Raw genomic sequence first — 21,039 nt, 5'->3', positions numbered from 1 at the left:
GAGAAGAGAGACATACAGAATAAATGGGCATGCCAGAGCTTCCTGCCACTGCAAATGAACTCCAGTGCACATACCCTTTTGTACATTTGGTTTTATGTGGTGTAGCAGACAGCTTCAGGTTCACTGAGATGAACTTCCAGACTAGGCACAGTTATGGAGGAAGAGATATTTATTGAAGCTTACAGATCCAGGGGGAGTTCCATAATGGCAGAAGAAACTGGCCTGCCTTCACAGGACCAAGCAAAGAGCTACAACACACTTCAGGAACTCCAGCTAGGCACATTTTACATATCTTTGATTGAAATCTGAAACCCACCACCACACCTAAAGATCCACCCAGTGATTGCCTCCAGCCAGGTGGCTGCAGAATGCAAACTACAAACAACTGAATTTATTGGGGGCCATCTCTTCTATGCAAACCACCACATTCCGCCCCCTAGCCCCCAATAGATTTATAACCATCACACATTATAAATTGTACTCAGATTAATTAAAAAAGGTCCCCACAGCCTTGACCAATTTAAGATACTAAGTTCTGTAAAAATCGAACAAGTTAAATAACTTCTAACACAGAAAGGCACAGAGTAAACATTTTCAACTGGTATAAAGCATAGTAAGGAGAGACTAAAACAATGCAAACTCAACCACCATCAAACATCAAACTTCTGCAGTTCAAGTCCAATACAACCAAAGACAGTCTCCACATTTTCCAATTCTGTCCCTCTAGCTGGGCAGATTAGCCAGGGAACACTTCCATCTCAGGCCAACAGTGCACTTTATGGTAGCCCTTGCACAGTTCTGGTATATACAAAACATTTTCAGGTCTTCATGCAAGCCATGATCCATCTTCCAAAGGCTCTTTCAGCTTATCAGGGCATCATGCCCTACCTCATGCCGCATCTCAGCAGCAGCTCCTGGAACCATGTGCAATTCATGACCACTCCTCACATTTTCCAAAGGCTCTTTCAGCCTATCAGGGCTTCAGGCCCTACCTCATGCTGCATCTTAGTGGCAGCTCCTGGAAACATGTGCAATTCACGACCACTTCTTGCATTTTTCATGCTTCTGAAACCATTACCAGGTATACAAGACATAGCCATATTCTTAGTTCAGGGACAAAACAAATCATAGCCTTGAAAAGCAGGTTCCTTCTCTAGTCAACTCTTTCCAAAAGTGTTTGCATTTCTATGATAGTCTTTCCTCAGGCATCCTTTCCATGGTAAAACAATTGGACCATCTTCCTTTAAGATTGCTAATTTGTTTGACAATAGCAGCTTTAGTAATCTAAAGCCAGTCTCTGTGCCAGTAAATTTAACTTGCTTAAAGTTTTCCAGCTTAAAATCTTAAATCTCTCAGTCCAATATCTGTAGACAAGCACATCAGTCCATTACAGATTTAACCTTGATCAAACTCTCTGGGCCTGGGCAGCAGGACGCAGCCAGCCCTTATGCCAGTAGCCCAGTTTCAATAAAGTCCTCTGTAGTCTTTCCTTCCAATTAGAAAGCTCATTAACCAAGCCTCAAAGCTCAAATGCTATCTGTACTTAGCATTCTTAGACTTTCATCAGAATAGTCCATAAAACTTCTGGAGTGGCAAGCCGCCACTCCAGAAGGCATCTTCAGTTGCAAGCATCAAATCTATGCCTATTCCTCCAAAACAAAGGTTCCAAATGATCAACGTTCACATGACCAGGTTCATCTCAGCCCACTCTTTGGTACCAAATTTTGTAGCAGACAGCTTCAGGTTCACTGAGATGAACTTCCAGACCAGGCACAGTTATGGAGGAAGGGAGATTTATTGAAGCTTATAGATCCAGGGGAAGTTCCATAATGGCAGAAGAAACTGGCCTGCCTTCACAGGACCAAGCAAAGAGAGAGGCGTATAAGCCAAAAGTCAAAAGCCACAACACACTTTAGGAACTCTAGGGAGGCACGCTTTGCATATCTTTAGATTGAAATCTGAAACCCACCACCACACCTAAAGATCCACCCAGTGACATTGCCTCCAGCCAGGTGGCTGCAGAATGCAAACTATAAACAAATAAACAACTGAATATATTGGAAGCCATCTATTCTGTTCAAAGTTTCACTCTAGCCCAGGCTGACCTGAAATTCACAACTACCCTCCTATCTCTCTGCCTCTTTTTTTGTTTTTTTGAGGTAGGGTCTCACTCTAGCTCAGGCTGACCTGGAATTCACTATGTAGTCTCATGGTGATGTTCCTACCTCTACCTCCTGAGTGCTGGCATTTAAAGGCATGTGCCACTATGCCCAGCATGGCTGAAAATTTTTTAAAAACTCAAATGTGTATATTTAACTTTTATTATTCCAAAAGTTAATCTGTGTTTGTAGTTAAAAACTAAAATGAGCTGGGCATGGTGGCACACACCTTTAATCCCAGCACTTGGGAGGCAGAGGTAGGTGGATTGCCATGAGTTTGAGGCCACCCTGACACTACATAGTTCCAGGTCATCCTGGACTAGAGTGAGACCCTACCTCCAAAAACAAAAACAAACAAACAAAAAATTAAGCCAAGTGTGGTTGTAGAAAGCTTGTGTTAAAAATATTTTAGGAGCTAGGCATGGTGGCACACGCCTTTAATCCCAGCACTCAGGAGGCAGATCATCATGGGTTTGAGGCCACCCTGAGACTACATAGTGAATTCCAGGTCAGCCTGGGACAGAGTGAGACCTTACCTTGGAAGAAAAAAAAAAAAAAAAAAAAGGCTGATGAGATGGCTTGCTTGCAAAGCCTAATGACCCAGGTTTGATTCCCCAGTACCCACATAAAGCCAAATACACAAAGTGGTGCATACAGTGGCTAGAGGCCCTATCATACTCATATTCCCTCCCTCCTTCCCTCCCTCCCTCTGCCCCCCTCTTACCACTCTCTCTACTTGCAAACATGAATAATAAATTTTTAAAAAGTAAAAAAAGTAAGGTGTGGTGCTGCACGCCTTTAATCCCAGTACTCAGGAGGCAGAGGTAGGGGGATCACCATGAGATTACATAGTGAATTCCAGGTCAGCCTGAGCTATAGTAAAATCCTACTTCGAAAAAATAAAATAAAAAGTTTAAAAAGCTGGGAGATGGCTCAGTGGTTAAAGGCTCTTCCTTGTAAAACCCGCCAGCCTCAATTCAGTTCTCCAGTACCCACATTAAACAAAGTGGTGTATGTGTCTGGAGTTCCTTTGCAGTAGCAAGAAGCCCTGGTGTTCCCATACTCAAACATACACTCGTTCTTTCTCTTTCTCTTGTAAATAAATTAAAAAAAAAAAACAGGTGTGGTGGCGCATGCCTTTAATCCCAGCACTCATGAGTTATAGAGTTAAGAGGAGCCCTGTGAATTAGAGGCCTGACTGAGATTACATAGTGAATTCTAGGTCAGCCTGGCCTAGAGAAAGACCCTACCTCAAACCTCACCCCTCCACCCCACCCCCCCAAAAAAAAATCCTGCAGCATGGATGTTGAGGTAGGAGGATCTAACTTCGAGGCCAACAAGGACTACAGAGTTAGTTCCTGGTCAGCCTGGACTGCTAGAATGAGACCCTACCTTAAAACGAATAAAAACCAAAAATACAACAAAAGCATTCAGTTGTGGTGGCTCACACCCTCCATTACAACACTCAGAAGGCTGAGGTAAGAGAATTCCTGTGAGGTGGAGGCCAGTTCAAGGTTACAGAGTAAGTTCTAGGTCAGGTAATTCTAGAGGGAGACCTTGCCAAAAAATAAAAAAACCCTAAGGGCTTGATTTTTCTGGTTCTTTTTTTTGTTTGTTTTTGTTTTTGTTTTTGTTTTTGTTTTTGTTTTTGTTTTTCAAGGTAGGGTCTCACTGTAGCTGAGGCTGACCTGGAATTTACTATGTAGTCTCAGGGTGGCCTCGAACTCATGGCTCTCCTCCTACCTCTGCCTCCCGAATGCTGGGATTAAAGGCGAATGCCACCATGCCCCGGCTCTTGTTCATTTTTATCCTATTTAGTTACCTGTAAAAATGATAAAACTGGAGGCTGGGAAGACAGCTCAGTGGATAAAGCACTTGCCATGCAATCTTGAGCACTAGTGTTCAAATCCCCAAATCACACATAAATGCCAGGTGGGCCTGCCAGCTGCCTATAAAACCAGTAGTCAGGATGAATATATACTATAAACTTTGGGGTTCTTAGAAACCCAGCCTTCGTAGGTAAGATAGAGTGCAATCAAGGAAGCCATGATGCCAGCCTCTGGCCTCCACACACATGCGTATGAAGACAGACAGACAGACAGACATATATATATATATATATATATATATATATATATATATATATATATATAAACTTTTTCATTTAAAAAATAAGGGTCTACATGTTAGCCAGATGCACGAGGGGTGCATGTGTCTAGAGTTCATTTGCAGTGGCTGGAGGCCCTGGCACACTCATTCATTCTGTCACTATCTCCCTCTTTCTCTGTCAAATTAATACATAAATAAAAATAAAATATTTTTTAAAAAGAAATACAAATGGCCAATAAATCTTTCAACAACAACAAAAAAAAAGGGGTCTAGACAGATGGCTTAGTGGTTTAGTACTTGCCTGCACAACTGAAGAACCCATGTTGGTTTCTCAGGACCCACATAAGCTAGATGTACAAGATGCATGAACACAAGGTGGCACACACATCTGATTGTAGTGCTTTCTGTTGCTGGAGGCCCTGGCGCACCAATTGTTTCCCCTCCTCCTCTTTCAAATCAATCAATATATTTTTTAAAAAATGAGCCAGGCATGGTGACACATGTCTCTAATCACAGCACTTGGGAGTTGTGGCAGTTTGATTCAGGTGTCCCCCAGAAACTTAGGTGTTCTGAATGCTAGGTTCCCAGATGATGGAGATTTGGGAACTAATACCTCCTGGAGGCAGTGTATTACTGGGGATGGGCTTATGGATATTATAGCCAGTTTTCCCTTACCAGTGTTTGGTACACTTTCCTGTTCCTGTTGTCCACCTGATGTGAGCCAGGGGGTGATGTCTACCCTTCTCTACTCATGCCATAATTTTTCCCTGCCATCATGGAGCTTCCCCTTGTGTCTATAAGCCAAAATAAACCATTTTTCCCACAAGCTGCTCTTGGTTAGATGATTTTTGCCAGCAGTATGAACCTGACTGCAACAGTAAAGTTGGTATTGAGAGTGGCATTGCTGCTAGAATCCTGACTGTGTGGTGTGGCTTTGGCCTTTTGAAGCTGATTTTCAAGAGGAATGTGGAAGGATCTGAAACCTTGGCCTAAGAGATGCCTTGCAGTGCTATAAGTACTATTCTGGTTAGAATTGAAAGACCTGAGTGCAGTAAGAACTATGGACTCTGAGGTTTGGCTTATGAGGGTGAGAAAGAGCTTTGCCTGGACTGGGCTAGAAGCAGTTTGTGTGAGAGGTTTGCTATTATGGCCATGTCCTGAGAAGTTGTGCAGGGTTGCTTTGTGTAGAAATGAACTGGTATGAGCAGAGAGATATGGCACAGAAAAAATGAAATCTTTGGATAACACTGCTGCCCGTTCAGCTGCAATTGAGAGACTACATCCATTGAGATTGGGCCAGCTGACCTACATTGGGGCAATAGAAAGAATGCACTTTTTGGAGGGGCCTGAATGCCCAAGCAGTGTCCTGTTCTTCAAGATCTGTTTTATTTCCCTCTGGATTAACAAATTGGCACCCTACGTGTATTGTGGAGTATAAGAAATGCAGGGAAGATAGGTCATCCTGGGCTCAAGTGAGACCCTACCTCAAAACAACAAAAAAAGCAGTAAAGAGATAGTCATTGAGTTTGCAATGCAATCTTGTGTTTTGGAAACAGCCATGGGCAGTGTGAAGCAGGTTTGCTGGATGCCTTCATGGAGACCCAATGGCACTGTAAGGATGAGCCGTGGGTTGCAGTGGAGACCCAGTGGAGATGCCAGGACCACGAGATGGCTGCTAAGGAGAGCAGCCTGTCCTGGATGAAGTTTTCCAGGACTGGGAGTAGCCTAGCTGGAGGGGCGGAATTGGAATTCTAGAGACTTGTTTCTGGTTAGAATTATCGGACTTGGAGACTTTTCACTGCCTACAGTTGTTGGACTTACGGGGGCAAGAGGCAGACTGTGGTAATCTGATTCAAGTGTCGTGTCCCCCATAAACTTAGGTGTTTTGAATGCTAGGTTCCCCTGGCTGATGGAGATTTGGGAATTAACGCCTCCTGGAGGCAGTGTATTGATGGACGGCGGACTTATGGGTATTATGGCCAGTGTCTCCTTGCCAGTGTTTAGCACACTCTTCTGTTGTTGTTGTCTACCTGATGTTGGCCAGGGGGTGATGTCCACCCTCTGCTCATTTCATCGTTTTCCCCTGCCATCATAGGGCTTCTCCTCAAGTTTATAAGCCAAAACAAATGCTTTTTTTCTCCCACAAGTTGCTCTTGGTTGGGTGATTTCTGCTAGCAATGCCAAACTGACTACAACAGGAGGCAAGGGTAGAAGGATTGCTGTGAGTTCAAGGCCACCGTGGGACAGTCTACATAGTGAATTCCAGGTCAGCCTGGAGTACAGCAAGACCCTAACTTGTAAAACCAAAATTTAAAAAAATAAATAAATAAAGGAGGGGGGACTAGAGAAATAGTTTAGCGGTTAAGGCGCTTGCCTACGAAGCCTAAGGACCCAGGTTCAGTTCTCCGGATCCCACATAAGCCAGATGTACATGGTGGCATGTGCGTCTGGAGTTCATTTGCAATGGATAGAGACCCTGGTGCACTCTCCCCCCTCCCTCCTCCAACCCATCTCTCTGTCTCTATTAAATAAATAAATCACAAATTTTAAAAAGGAGGGGGAGCTGTAACTTCTCTTGCCTTCTCATGGGCCATGGGCTCTTTTTACTCTTTTCTTTTCTTTTTGGTTTTTCAAGGTAGAGTCTCACTCTAGCCCAGACTGACCTGGAATTCACTATGTAGTCTCAGGGTGGCCTTGAACTCTCAAGGATCCTCCTATGTCTGCCTCCCAAGTGCTGGGATTAAAGGCGTGCACCACCATACCCAACCTCTTTTCCTTTTTTGATTTTTCGAAGTAGGTTCTCACTCTAGCCCAGGCTGACCTGGAATTCACTATGGAATCTCAGGGTAGCCTCAAACTCACAGCAATCCTCCTACCTCTACCTCCCAAGTGCTGGGATTAAAGGCATGCACCACCACGCCCAGCGCTCTTTCCTTTACTTAACTTAATAAAGTCTCTCTAAAGTTTAAAAAGAATAATAATAGGGCTGGAGAGATGGCTCAGCAGTTAAGGCATTTGCCTGCAAAGCCTAATTACCCTGGTTTGATTTCCCAGTACACATGTAAAACTAAATGCACAGTGTGGCACATGCATCTGAATTTTGTTTGCAGCAGCTAGAAGCCTTGGTGCACCCATTCTCTATCTCTGTCTCTCTCCTCTCTGTCTCCCTTTGCTTGCAAATAAATTTTTAAAAAATTAAAATAATGAAACTATAATTAGCTAATATTTCATGAATTTATTTATATATTTATTTATTTTGTTTTTTTGAAACAGTCTCACTCTAGCCCAGGCTGGCCTCAAACTCATAGCTATCCTACCTGCGCTCCCAAGTGCTGGGATTTAAAGGCATGTACCACCATGCCCAGCACAGCTAATACCATTCTTTATTCTTTTTCATTTTTATTTATTAATGAGAGAGAATGAGAATGAGCACACTGGGGCCTCTAGCCACCACAAACAAACTCTAGGCGCATGCACCACCTTGTGTATCTGGCTTACATGAGTACTAGGGAGTCAAACCTGGGTCATTTATTAGGCTTCACAGGCAAATACCTTAACTACTAAGCCATCTCTCCAGCCCCACTATTCTTGAGAGTACTATAAAACTGAATTTATGTGCTTAGAAATTATGAATGTTGGGGCTGGAGAGATGACCTAGCAGTTAAGGCGAATGCTTGTGAAACCTAAGAACCCAGCTTCAGTTCTCCAGGTCCCATGTAAGCCAGATGTATATGGTGGCACATGCATCTGTAGTTCATTTGCAGTGGCCCCATTCTCTCTGTCCCCATACCTAATAAATAAGTAAATAAAAATAAAATTGTTAAAAAATGTAAATGTCAGGTGTTTTGTTGAGATAAGGTGTCACTCTGCAAAAACCAACCTGGACCTCACTCTAAGACTGTCCTGAATTCATGGCAATTCTCCTGCCTCAGCTTTCCAAGTACTAGATTACGGACTTGACTCTTCTTGGTCTTTTGTATTATTCATATTACTTTAAGTATGTTCCTTTATTTAATGACAGAGAATATTATTTCTATGTATGTGATTTCTTTTTAAATTTTTTTTCTTTTCCTAGCTCAGGCTGACCTGGAATTCACTATGTAGTCTCAGGGTGGCCTCAAACTCATGGCAATCCTCCTACCTCTGCCTCCCGAGTGTTGGGATTAAATGCGTGCACCACCACGCCCAATTTAAAAGGTTTCATTTATTTATTTAAAAGCAGAGAGAGAGAGAATGGGTGTGTCACAGCCTAGAGCTGCTACAAGTGCTGCATGCACCACTGTGTATCTGGCTTTATGTGGGTACTGGGAAATTGAACCCAGGTTGTTAGGTTTTGTAGGTAAATGCTTTAGCTGCTGAGCCACTCCCAGCCCCTTTTTTTGTTTTGTCTTGTTTTGTTTTTCGAGGTAGGGTCTTGCTCTACCCCTTCTTTCTTTTCTTTTTGTTTTGTTTTGGTTTTCAAGGTAGAGTTTCACTCTAACTCAGGCTGACCTGGAATTATCTATGTAGTCTCAGGTTGTCCTTGAACTCACTGTGATCCTCCTACCTCTGCCTCCTACGTGCTGGGATTAAAGGTGTGCACCACCACACCTGGCAGCCCTTCTTTCTTTTGAGACAGGGTTTTATGTGCTCAGACTGGCCTCACTCTATGTAGTTGAAGATAGCCGTAAACTCTTGCTCTTTCTGCTTCAGCCTCCTGAGTGCTGGGAATAATGGCATGTACCACTATATATCCAATTTATGTAATGTTGGAGATTGACCAGGGTCTTGGGCATACTAGTCAGGCACTCAGCCAGCTGAATTACATCTCCAGTACATATATATTTTCATATATTAGCCAATATTTTTGCTCACAGAATGTGTTTTTCAGAGAAAAAACATAGCTATTACATTATTGGTTTGTTTTTTCATTCTAAGGGAATTACCTTCAGAATTACAAGGAATTTTTGATAAAGAGGAGGTGGATGTTAAAGTTGAAGATAAGAAAAATGAAATATGTATGTCTACAAAGCCTGTTTTCCAGCCCTTCTCAGGACAGGGTCATAGACTGGGAAGGTATGTTTGTTTATGTTTCTCATAGAAAAAGCTTGACCAGTACTCATTTTTCTAACCATGTAGAACTTTTAGAAGTAGGAGTATTAGTATTTTATTTTTTTTCTGATGCTATAGCTCAAACCTAGAGTCTTATAAATTCTAGGCAAGGGCTAGAGAGATGCTTAGTGGTTAAGGTACTTGCCTGCATACCTCAGGATCCAGGTTCGACTCCCCAGAACCCACGTAAGCCAGATGCATGTGATGGCTTATGTGTCTGGAGTTCATTTGCAGTGGCTAGAGGACCTGGCACATCCATTCTCTTTCTCTCTCTTTTTCTCATAAATAAGCATAAAAAAATGTATAAAATAAATAAGTTCTAGTGGTGCACACCTTTAATCCTAGCACTTGGGAGACAGAGAGGTAGGAGGATCACCATGAGTTCAAGATCACTCTGAGACTACATAGTGAATTTCAGGTCAGCCCGAGCTAGAGCGAAACCCTACCTAGGGGTAGGGGGGAGGATTTTAGGCAAGTGCTTACTACAGAGTTGCATTCTTAGGCCAGAAGTTAAAATTTTTGGGGGAGGGGGTTGAGGTAGGGTCTTGCTCTCTAGCCAGGGCTAACCTGAAATTCACTATGTAGTCTCATGGTGTCCTTGAACTCTCAGCAATTTATCTAATGCTGGCTCCCTAGTGCTGGGATTAAAGGCATGTGCCCCCAGGCCTGGCTAGAATTTTTTTTTTCCCCAGGTAGGGTCTGACTCTAGCCCAGGCTGATTTGGGATTTACTATGTAGTCTCAGGAGTTTCAGGGTGGCCTTAAACTCATGGCAATCCTCCTACTCTGCCTCTTGAGTGCTGAGATTAAGACTTGTGCCCTCTCACCTGGCTAAATAAAAATCTTTTTTTTTTTTAAGATTTATTTTTATCAGAGAGAGATATGAGCATGGGGGTGCCAGGGTTTTCAGCCACTGCAAACGAACTCCAGACACAGGTACCCCCATGTGCATCTGGCTTACATGGGACCCGGAGAATCAAACCTGGATCCTAGCTGGACATGGTGGCACATGCCTTTAATCCCAGCACTCAGAAGGCAGACATAAGAGGATCACCAAGAGTTCGAGGCCACCCTGAGGCTATACAGAGTGAATTCCAGGTCAGCCTGGACCAGAGTGAGACCCTACCTCAAAAAAAAAAAAAAAAAAACCCCAAACCCTGGATCCTTAGGCTTCACAGACATGCACCTTAACTGCTAAGACATCTCTCTAGCCTAATACAAATCTTTATTAAAAACTTATTTATTTGAGCCGGGCATGGTGGCGCACGCCTTTAATCCCAGCACTCAGAAGACAGAGGTAGGATTGCCATGAGTTCAAGGCCACCCTGAGATGACAGAGTTAATTCCAGGTCAGCCTGAACCAGAGTGAGACCCTACCTTGAAAAAACCCCCAAAAAAATAAAAAAAATAAAAATAAAAATTTATTTATTTGCAGCACTTGGGAGGGAGAGGTAGGAGAATCACCTTGAGTTCAAGACTAACCTTAGACTACATAATGAATTCCGGGTCAGCCTGAGCTAGAGTGAAAACCTACCTCAAAAAAAAAAAATTATTTTTGCATACGTGTTTGTGTGAGTGTGTGCACACATGCACATGCCAGGATCTCTTGCCACTGCAATGGAATGCCTGTCTGGCTTTATGTAGATGGTTGAGGAGTTAAATCCATGCTGGCAGGTTGCCAGCAAGCCCCCTCTAACCACTGAACAATCTTCTCAAGCCCTATTTGTTTTTGTGGGTTGTTTTTTTTTTTTTTTCCAACAGGGCCTCATGTTCAAGGCCCAAGCCAGTCTTAAATTCACTGTATAGTTAAGAATGTCCATGAAATTCTGATCCTCTTGCCTCCACCTCCCATGCGATTTACATGCAGTGCCAGGAATCAATCCTACAGCTTTGTGCATGCTACTCAAGCACTCTACCAACTGAGCTACATCTCCACATCCTTTCCTTATTTTTTTGTTTTGTGCTTTTTGAGGTAAGGACATGTTTTTGGTTTTATCAGATAACAATGCCCATTGTTGATGAAATCATATCTATCATTTTTTCTCACTAGCTTCATCACTGGAGCTTTGCCATATTAATGCCTGAGTACCTTTGCTAGCTTTTGAGTATTAAAGTCCTACTTTTTCCTCAGCACCAGAAAAAATACATACTTTTTATGGTTTCTAGTGTCTAAGGTTAGTTTTCTGACAGTATCTAAATTTTGAGCTAATTGAAAATAAGAACAAATGTGCAGTGTTGATCCCAACATGCCATCTGAATGCCAGTTCTGCAACCCAGACCTACTGCCCTGCCCTTGGCTCTGTGGGAATCAAGCCTGCTCTTTCTGTCCTGATTTCTCCCTTCCCTTGGAACTAATTACTTTTTTTTTCTTTTCAAGGTAGGGTCTCACTCTAGCCCAGGCTGACCTGGAATTCACTTTGTAGTCTCAGGGTGCCCTCAAACTCACAGTGATCTCCTACCTCTGCCTCCCAAGTGCTGGGATTAAAGGTGTGTGTCACCACATCTGGCGGAACTAATGGCTTTTAGAAGCTTAATATGCTTTTCATTCGTGTATGCACAGTTAAAAAATGCCCATGCTGGGCTGGAGAGATGGCTTAGTGGTTAAGATGTATGTCTGTGAAGCCTAAGGACCCACATTCAATTCTCCAGGTCCCATGTAAGTCAGATGCACATGGCGGCACATGCGTCTGGAGTTCGTTTGCAGTGGCTGGAGGCCCTGGCGCACTCATTCATATATTCTCTCTCTCATTTCTAATAAGTAAATAAATATTTTTTTTAAATGCCCATGGCTGGGATTGCCAAAGTTAATTGTCAGACTTAATGAGACATATATTGCGACTATGGCATTTCTTTAAGCCCTAGGTAGTCCCAAGAGGCCCTCCAACTACTCATCCCACATTCAAGTTGATGTGTTTCAAATATTTAGCCCATAGTATTTGGCACCTGACTTAAAACTCTGACGGTACAAAGCCATGCATGGTGGCATATGCCTTTAATTCTAGCACTAAGTAGGCTGAGAGGAGATTCACCATGAGATCAAAGCCAGCCTGGGCTACAGAGTGAGTTCTAGGCCAGACTGGTCTATAGTAAGACCCTATGTAAAAAAGAAAAGAAAAAGCCGGGCGTAGTGGTGCAAGCCTTTAATCCCAGCACTTGGGAGGCAGAGGTAGGAGGATTGCCGTGAGTTCGAGGCCAACCTGAGACTACACAGTGAATTCCAGGTCAGCCTGGGCTAGAGTGAGACCCTACCTCAAAAAAACAAAAGTCTCATGGTACAGCTTCAGTCTACCTGCCTCTCTCCTGGACTAGTCTGTCATGCAGCCATGCACAATAACTGCTCTCACAACCTGAAGTTTCCCTCTTCCATTGGATATAGTAATTTTCCTTATGTTAAGCCACCCTTGAGACCTTGAATTATCTAATAGATAAGTAAGTAGGCTGTGGGGTTCCTCAACAGTTTTTACTTTATTTTATCTCCCATTTTAGAAGTGAAAAAGAAAAAGGAAATTGGAATGATGTTTCAGCAGCTAAAGGTGCTTGTTTGGTCTGGGTTCAATCTCCAAGTCACCCATGAAAGCTGGACACAAAAGGTGGTACAAGTGCCTGGTGTTCCTTTGCCAGTAGCAAAAGGCCATGGCATGACCATACACACTTGAGCAAATAAATAATAGGAATAAGGGGACGGGGATATAGCTCAACTGGTAGAGTACCTTCCTAGCACTAACAAAGCACTTGAGAGGTAGAAGTGGACAAAATCAGGAATTCAGGTCATTCTTAGCTACATAGTGAGTTTGAGTCCAGCCAGAGCATCATGAGATCCTGTCTCAAAATAAAACAAACAAACATAGGACTAATGTTAGTATCCATCGAAAGCCTTTACTTATTTCAGGTTTTCCATCTTCATGTCTGACTGCCCTATGAAAGAATGCAGAGGTTAGATATGGGGTCATGTTGCTTTCTATGAGATCTCTCTCATATTTCTTTTTTAAAAAATTAATTTATGAGAGAAAGGCAGATAGATAAAGAAAAGAAAAAAGAAAAGGAAAGGAGCATACCAGGGCCTCTAGATACTACCAGTGAACTCCAGATGCATGTGCTACCTTCTGCATCTGGCTTACATGTATTGTGGGGAGTTGAACCTGGGTCCTTACACTTTGTAGGCAAACGCCTTAATTTCTTAGCCATCTTTCCAGCCCCCAAACATCTAATTTCTTTTAAAAAATTCATCCTGGGTAATAGGTAAAGCTAAGTTATATAGCATTCTGTCAGCTTACAGATTTATTGGACATATATAATGTCATAAAATTTTTGGAACCATTATTTATTGTGAACAAAACTAACACTTTGTTTGTTTGGTTGTTTGGTTTTTCAAGGTAGGGTCTCACTCTAGCCCAGGCTGACCTGGAATTCACTGTGTAGTCTCAGGTTGGCCTCGAACTCACAACGATCCTCCTACCTCTGTCTCCCAAGTGCTGGGATTAAAGGCGTGCACCACCACGCCCAGCTAAAACTAACATTTATGATATTATTGAGAAGTAGTTATGATTATAAAAATAATAATGGAGGGCTGGAAAGATGGCTTAATGGTTTGCAGTAGCTAGTGGCCCTGGTACGCCCATTTTTTTTCTCTCTCTCAAATAAATGTCTCTGCTTTTGTTTTGTTTTGTTTTGTTTTGTTTTGTTTTGTTTTGTTTTGTTTTGTTTTGTTTTTTCAAGGTAGTGTCTTACTCTAGCCCAGGCTGACCTGGAATTCACTATGTAGTCTCATGGTGGCCTTGAACTCATGGCAATCCTCCTACCTCTGCCTCCCGAGTGCTGGGATTAAAGGCGTGCGCCTCCACGCCTGGCTATAAATTTTTTTTAAATAATGATGGAAAAATATGTATCTGATTTTTGTTGTCTGGATTTTCTTAGTGCCACCCCCAAAATTGTTTCTAGAAAAAAGAGTATTGAAGTTGGAAATAAAAATGCTTTGTCTGCTGTCTCACTGAACAACTTGGAACCCATCACTAATATACAGATCTGGTTAGCTAATGGGAAAAGGATTGTGCAGAAATTTAATATTTCTCATAGGTGAGTACTCCATTTTTCTGTGTTTGATTTTTTTTCCACACTTAATTTTCATTTCTTCTATAAAGGTTAGATGAAGCCAGGCATGGTGGCGCACGCCTTTAATCCCAGCACTTGGGAGGCAGAGGTAGGAGGATTGCCGTGAGTTTGAGGCCACCATGAAACTACATAGTGAATTCCAGGTCAGCCTCGGCCAGAGTGAGACTGTACCTCGAAAGAAAGAAAAACAAAAAAGTTAGATGAGTATTTTTTGAGAAGTAATGAAGGATGGGCTTTAGTAAATAGTTTTCTAAGTTTATAGTAATTTTATATGAGGCTGAGGGTTTGTTTCAGTGATGTATGGCTTGCTACCATGCACAGCTTTAAGTTCAGTTCATAGTATATTTGCCTCTCTTTCTTTCTCAAAAAAATAAAATTTTTTTTTTACTTATTTTTTTATTTGCATTTTCCATGATTATAAAAAAAAATCCCATGGTAATTCCCTCCCTCCCCACCCCCCACACTTTCCCCTTTGAAATTCCATTCTCCATCATATTACCTCCCCATCACAATCATTGTACTTACATATATACAATATCAACCTATTAAGTACCCTCCTCTCTTCCTTTCTCTTCCCTTTATGTCTCCTTTTTAACTTACTGGCCTCTGCTACTAAGTATTTTCCTTCTCACGCAGAAGCCCAGTCATCTGTAGCTAGTATCCACATATGAGAGAGAACATGTGGCGCTTGGCTTTCTGGGCCTGGGTTACCTCACTTAGTATAATCCTTTCCAGGTCCATCCATTTCTCTGCAAATTTCATAATTTCATTTTTCTTTACTGCTGAGTAGAACTCCATTGTATAAATGTGCCACATCTTCATTATCCACTCATCAGTTGAGGGACATTTAGGCTGGTTCCATTTCCCAGCTATTATAAATTGAGCAGCAATAAACATGGATGAGCACGTATTTCTAAGGAGATTAGATGAGTCCTTTGGATATATGCCTAGGAGTGCTATAGCTGGTCATATGGTAGATCAATCTTTAGCTGTTTTAGGAACCTCCACACTGATTTCTACAATGGCTGGACCAGATTGCATTCCCACCAGCAATGTAGAAGGGTACCTCTTTTTCCACATCCCCGCCAACAAAATAAAATTTTTTTTAAAAATACAGAAAGGGAGCCAGGTGTGGTGGTGCACACCTTTAATCCCAGCACTTGGGAGACAGAGGTAGAAGGATTGTTGTGAGTTCAAGGCCATCCTGAGACTACATAGTGAATTCCAAGTCAGCCTGAGCTAAAGTGAGACCCTACCTCGAAGAAAAAAAGAGAAAAGAAGAAAAAAAGGGGGGCGGGAGAAATCACCCAGTGTTTAAGGTGCCTGCCTATAAAGCCTAACAACCTGAGTTTGATTCCCCAGTACTTATGTAAAGCCAGATATACAAAGTGGCACATGCATCTGGCATTCTTTTGCAGCGCCTCTTACTCTGGAGGCCAAGGTAAGAGGATCACTGAGTCTGAGGCCAGCCTGAGATTACATAGTGAATTCCAAGTCAGCTTGGGCTAGAGACCCACCTTGAAAACAATACAAAGTTTTTTATATTACTAATACCTGATGCACATGGAAAAAACTATGTATATTGCCCTAGGCTTGATTCCTGAGCCATTAAAAAAAAAAAGAGGAGGGCTGGGGAAATGGCTTAGCAGTTAAGGCATTTGCCTGCGAAGCCTAAGGACCCTGGTTCGATTCCCAAGGGACTCACATAAGCCAGATGCAGAAGAGGGCACATGTGTCTAGAGTTTGTTTGCAGTGGCTGCAGGTCCCAGTGTGCCCATTCTCTCTCTGCCTCTTCCTCTCTCTCAAGTAAATAAATAAATAAATAAAATAGTACAAAAAAAAGTTGTTTTTTTTTTTAAACAAAAGGAGAGCTGGGGGCTGGAGAGATGGCTTAGCGGTTAAGCGCTGGCCTGTGAAGCCTAAGGACCCCAGTTCGAGGCTCGGTTCCCCAGGTCCCACGTTAGCCAGATGCACAAGGGGGCGCACGCGTCTGGAGTTCGTTTGCAGAGGCTGGAAGCCCTGGCGCGCCCATTCTCTCTCTTTCCCTCTATCTGTCTTTCTCTCTGTGTCTGTCACTCTCAAATAAATAAAAAATTTAAAAAAAAAAAAAAAAAGGAGAGCTGGGCATGGTGGTGCACACCTTTAATCCCAGCACTTGGGAGGCAAAGGTAGGATTGCCATGAGTTTAAAGCTGCCCTGAGACTCCATAGTGAACTGCAAGACAGCCTGGGCTAGAGTGAGACCCTGCCTCAAAAGAAAAAAAAGAAAAGAAAGTATTTTGTCATAGTTTCCTTTTTTCTTTTTTCTTTTGTATTTTTGAGGTAAGGTTACTATGTAGTCTTAGGGTGGCCTCATACTCTTAGCAATTCTCTTATATTTGCTTCCCAATTGCTGGAATTAAAGGTATATGCTCCCAGTGACTTCTTAGTTTTAATCAGTTGCATTTACAGTCTCCTTTAAAGACACACAGAAATAAGCACAACTTTTATTGCACAGTTTTATATGGCTCTGTTGGCATAGTGCTTGTAGTCCTGAGTTCCATTTCCATCAGCACATAAACTGGGCATTATGGTTCAGTCCTGAAATCCCAGTAGTCAAGAACTAGAGGCAAGAAGATCAGGCATTCCGGGTCATCTTCAGCTACATAGTGAGTTTGAGGGGGGAAAAACAGATACAGGTTGGGAAGATGGCTCAGTCACTAAAATTGCTTACTTTGCAAGCATGACAACTTGAGTTTGAATACCTAGTAACCATCTAAAAACTGGGCATTGCAGTGTTCACCTGAATGTCTACTCCCTAAGTGGAGACAGAAAGATTATGGGGCTCGCTGGCTATCTAATTTAGCCAAATCAAATAGGTGAGCTTCAGGTTCAATGAAAGACCTTATCTTAAAAACTAAGGTGGCCATGCATGGTGGCTCATGCCTTTAATCCCAGCACTCCAGGGGGTGGAGGTAGGAGGATCACTCTTGACTTAGAGGCCAGCCTGAGACTACATAATGATTTCCTGGTCAGCCTGGGCTAGAGTGAAACCCTACCTTGAAAAACCAAAAAAATGAAAAATAAAAGTAAGGTGATCTGGAGAGGTGGCTTAGCAGTCAAGGCATTTGCCTGCAAAACCAAAGGACCCCAGCTCAATTCTCCAGGACCCACGTAAGCCAGATGCACAAGGGGCACATGCATCTGGAGTTCATTTGCAGTGGCTGGAGCCTTTGGTGTTCCCATTCTCATTCTGTCTCTCCCTCTCCCTCCCTCTCTCTCTCAAACAAATAAATAAATTAAAAAAAAAAAAAGTAAGATGGAGATCTACAGAAATGGTCCAGAGGTTACGTCATTTGCCTGCAAAGCCTAACTATTCGAGTTCTGTTCCCCAGTTTCCACATCAAGCCAGATGCACAAAGTGGTGCATGTATCGGGAGTTTATTTGCAGTGGCTAGAGGCCCTGGTGGCCCATTCTTTCCTCTCCTTCTCTTTCCCTGCTTACAAATAAAAGATTTTGGTTTTTCGAGGTAAGGTTTTGTTCTAGCCCAGGCTGACCTGGAGTTCACTATGTAGTCTCAGGGTGGCTTTGAATTCACAGCAATCCTATACCTCTGTCTCCCAAGTGCTGGCATTTTAAGGTGTATGCCACCACACCCAACCCAAATAAGGTATTTTTGTAAGATTTTTAAAAAAATTTTTTAAAGGTGGAGGATAATAGAAGAGGATACTCAATACTAACCTCTGACCTCCATATGTATTATCCCAAGTGATTAGTGTCATAGAAAAATAAAAAATTCAGTCTATCGAATATTTCTATTTCAACTTTTTTTTGTTGTTATTTGGTTTTTCAAGGTAGGGTCTCATTCTAGACCAGGCTGACCTGGAATTCCTCAAAGTCACAGTGATCCTCCTACCTCTGACCTCCAAGTGCTGGATTAAAGGCATATGCCACCACACCTGACTGTTTTAACATTTGAAATGCCTATACAAATTGATGTTAATTTAAAATTAACTATATGAAATCTTCATAAAATTGTATTAATAATTGGTAATGTTTTGCAGGGTGCGCCACATCAAAGACTTCATTGAAAAATACCAAGGATCTCAAAGCAGTCCTCCCTTTTCTCTGATAACAGCTCTGCCTTTGCTCAGATTGCTAGATGAGACACTCACACTGGAAGAAGCCAACTTACAGAACACTGTCATCATTCAGAGACTCAAGAAAACTGCTGAACCTCTTAGAAAACTTTCATAATATTTGAAAGACTAAGTGGAAAGTTTTCAGGGAAGGTTGCAAATGGACATGCAAAGTGGGAGATAGAAGAAGTCATTGTTACTGGACTTTTGGGTTGAGTGCTGTTTTAACTCCAGATGAGGGGGTTTTAAAATAATCACAAGTTAGGAGAATGACTTATAACTGCTCTTTTCATGTACTTTTCCCAAAAGACTACTTGGAAAAGATACACTTATTTTCAGATTCTAGTTAATCAAGACATCATATATATTAAATAGCTGTTAGGATCTTAATATGGTCTAAAATAGCAAAAATATTCACGTTAACATTCAAACATCATTCTCAGACAACAGGTATTTCTACAAATATTAGCTGTCTTGGTTTTTAAATGGTGATACATAGCAGGCTAAAAGCATTAGTGTAATTATTTTATAACTTAGATATAATAAAGATTTGGAGGAACTATTTCTCCATGGCTGTGTCTTAAACCTCAAAGCATTGTTTTCACTTGTGCTGGCAAGATATATTCAAATAATAATTTGGCAACATATCTTAAGGTATATTATAGTTTAGGGAAACAATTGTGTAGCTTAGTATAATGTCAGTATTAATCTTCCTACACACATTGCTGTCTTCCAAATGTATAATTTTACAGGCTGAAATTATGGCTTAATGGTAGAGCACTTACCTAGGATGTATGAGGTATGAGGCTCTGGGTTCAAATCCTAGCATCACCAAAAATAAAAATCCTTCAAATACATAATTTGAAGAAATTCTTGCTGGGCATGGTGGCGCCTTTAATCCCAGCACTTGGGAGGCAGAGGTAGGAGGATTGCCATGAGTTCAAGGCCACCCTGAGACCTGAGACTACATAGTAAATTCCAGGTCAGCCTGAGCTAGAGTGAAACCCTACCTTAAACAAAAAGAAAAGAAATTCGTGGTCTGGAGAGATGGTTTAGCCATTAAGGTGTTTGCCTACAAGGCCAAAGGACCTAGGTTCAGCTCCCCAGGACCCACGTTAGCCAGATGCAAGGGGGCACACGCATCTGGAGTTCATTTGCAGTGGCTGGAGGCCCTAGCACACCTATTCTCTCTCCCTCTCTCTATTTGCCTCTTTCTCTCTCTGTCTGTCACTCTCAAATAAATAAAAATAACAAAAAAAAATTAGAATCTAATACCTATATTGTCACATTAATAATTTATGAATGGTTTAAAATATTTATTTATTTGCAAGCAGAGAGAGAGAGAATGGGCATGCCAGGGTCTCTAGCCACAGCAAATAAACTCCAGACACATGTGTTTTGGCTATATGTGGGTACTGGGGAATTGAACCTGGGTCATTAGGCTTTGCAAGCAAGCACCTTGACCACTGAGCCATGCTCCAACCTAATTTATGATTTTTTTTGTGTGTGGCAAGCCCAACAGACTGGCCTTTTTAATTTTATTTTTATTTATTCATTTATTTATTTTGGATTTTCAAGGTAGGGTCTCACTCTAGCTCAGGCTAACCTGGAGTTCACTGTGTAATCTCAGGGTGGCCTTGAACTCACAAAGATCCTTCTTATCTCTTGCTCCCGAGTGCTGGGATTACAGGTGTGTGCCACCATACCTGACTCTTTATTTAATTATTCATTTATTTATTGAGGTAGGGTTTAATTCTAGTCCAGGCTAACCTGGAATTCACTGTGTAGTTTCAGGGTGGCCTTGAACTCACAGAGATCCTCCTACCTCTGCTTCCGGGTGCTGGGATTAAAGGTGTTCACCACCATGCCCAGCATTATCATTTTTTTTTTTTAATGGAAGAGAGAGAACTGGCATGCCAGGGCCTCCATCACATACAGTAAGAATTCACTTCCAATAGCCAGACATGGTGGCACATGCCTTTAATGCCAGCACTCGGGAGACAGGTAGGAGGATTGCCATGAGTTCATGGCCACCCTGAGACTACATAGTGAATTCCAGGTCAGCCTGAGCTAGAGTGAGACCCTACCATGAAAACCAATTAAAGACATCACAAAGGAAAAGCTGCTTTGTATGTTAGAGAATTTTTACTAAAACCAGTTAGCAGGGCAAGAGAGATGGCTCAGTAGTTAAAGGTGCTTGCTTGCCAAGCCTACTGGCCTGGGTTCCATTCCCTAGCCACACACATACAGCCAGGTGAGCTTTCATTTGTAGCAGCCAGAGACCCTGGCACAACCATATACATACACTTAAATAATTTTGAATAAAATCAGTTAGACTTAAGAATTTCAATAAAATCCCCTTGCTTGGAAATAATATTTTTGTTTTTTTTGAGGCAGGGCCTCACTCTATCCCAGGCTGACCTGGAATTTCTCTGTAGATCAGACTGGCATTGA

The 21,039-nt window shown here is 42.1% G+C and overlaps 1 protein-coding gene across 3 annotated transcripts in view; it reads left to right on the top strand.

Moving 5' to 3' along the window:
• Ubxn2a (UBX domain protein 2A) overlaps positions 1-19,177 on the top strand; it is a 48,715-nt gene extending 29,538 nt beyond the window's left edge. The window contains exons 5-7 of one of the 3 annotated variants that reach the window (XM_045149847.1): positions 9,186-9,323; positions 14,297-14,431; positions 18,511-19,177. In XM_045149847.1, coding sequence (XP_045005782.1) covers positions 9,186-9,323; positions 14,297-14,431; positions 18,511-18,703 — 466 coding nt within the window. In that variant the 3' untranslated portion in view covers positions 18,704-19,177. Of the gene's footprint in view, positions 1-9,185; positions 9,324-14,272; positions 14,432-18,510 lie in introns of all 3 variants that reach the window. The other 2 variants (XM_004663756.2, XM_045149848.1) reach the window with 2 other exon arrangements.
• Positions 19,178-21,039: the final 1,862 nt, after the last annotated feature.

Source organism: Jaculus jaculus, chromosome 5, assembly GCF_020740685.1.
Source record: "Jaculus jaculus isolate mJacJac1 chromosome 5, mJacJac1.mat.Y.cur, whole genome shotgun sequence".
Classification (NCBI taxonomy): domain Eukaryota; kingdom Metazoa; phylum Chordata; class Mammalia; order Rodentia; family Dipodidae; genus Jaculus; species Jaculus jaculus.
Note: the sequence above shows the minus strand (reverse complement) of the source record. Positions and strands in the feature narration are given on the sequence as shown.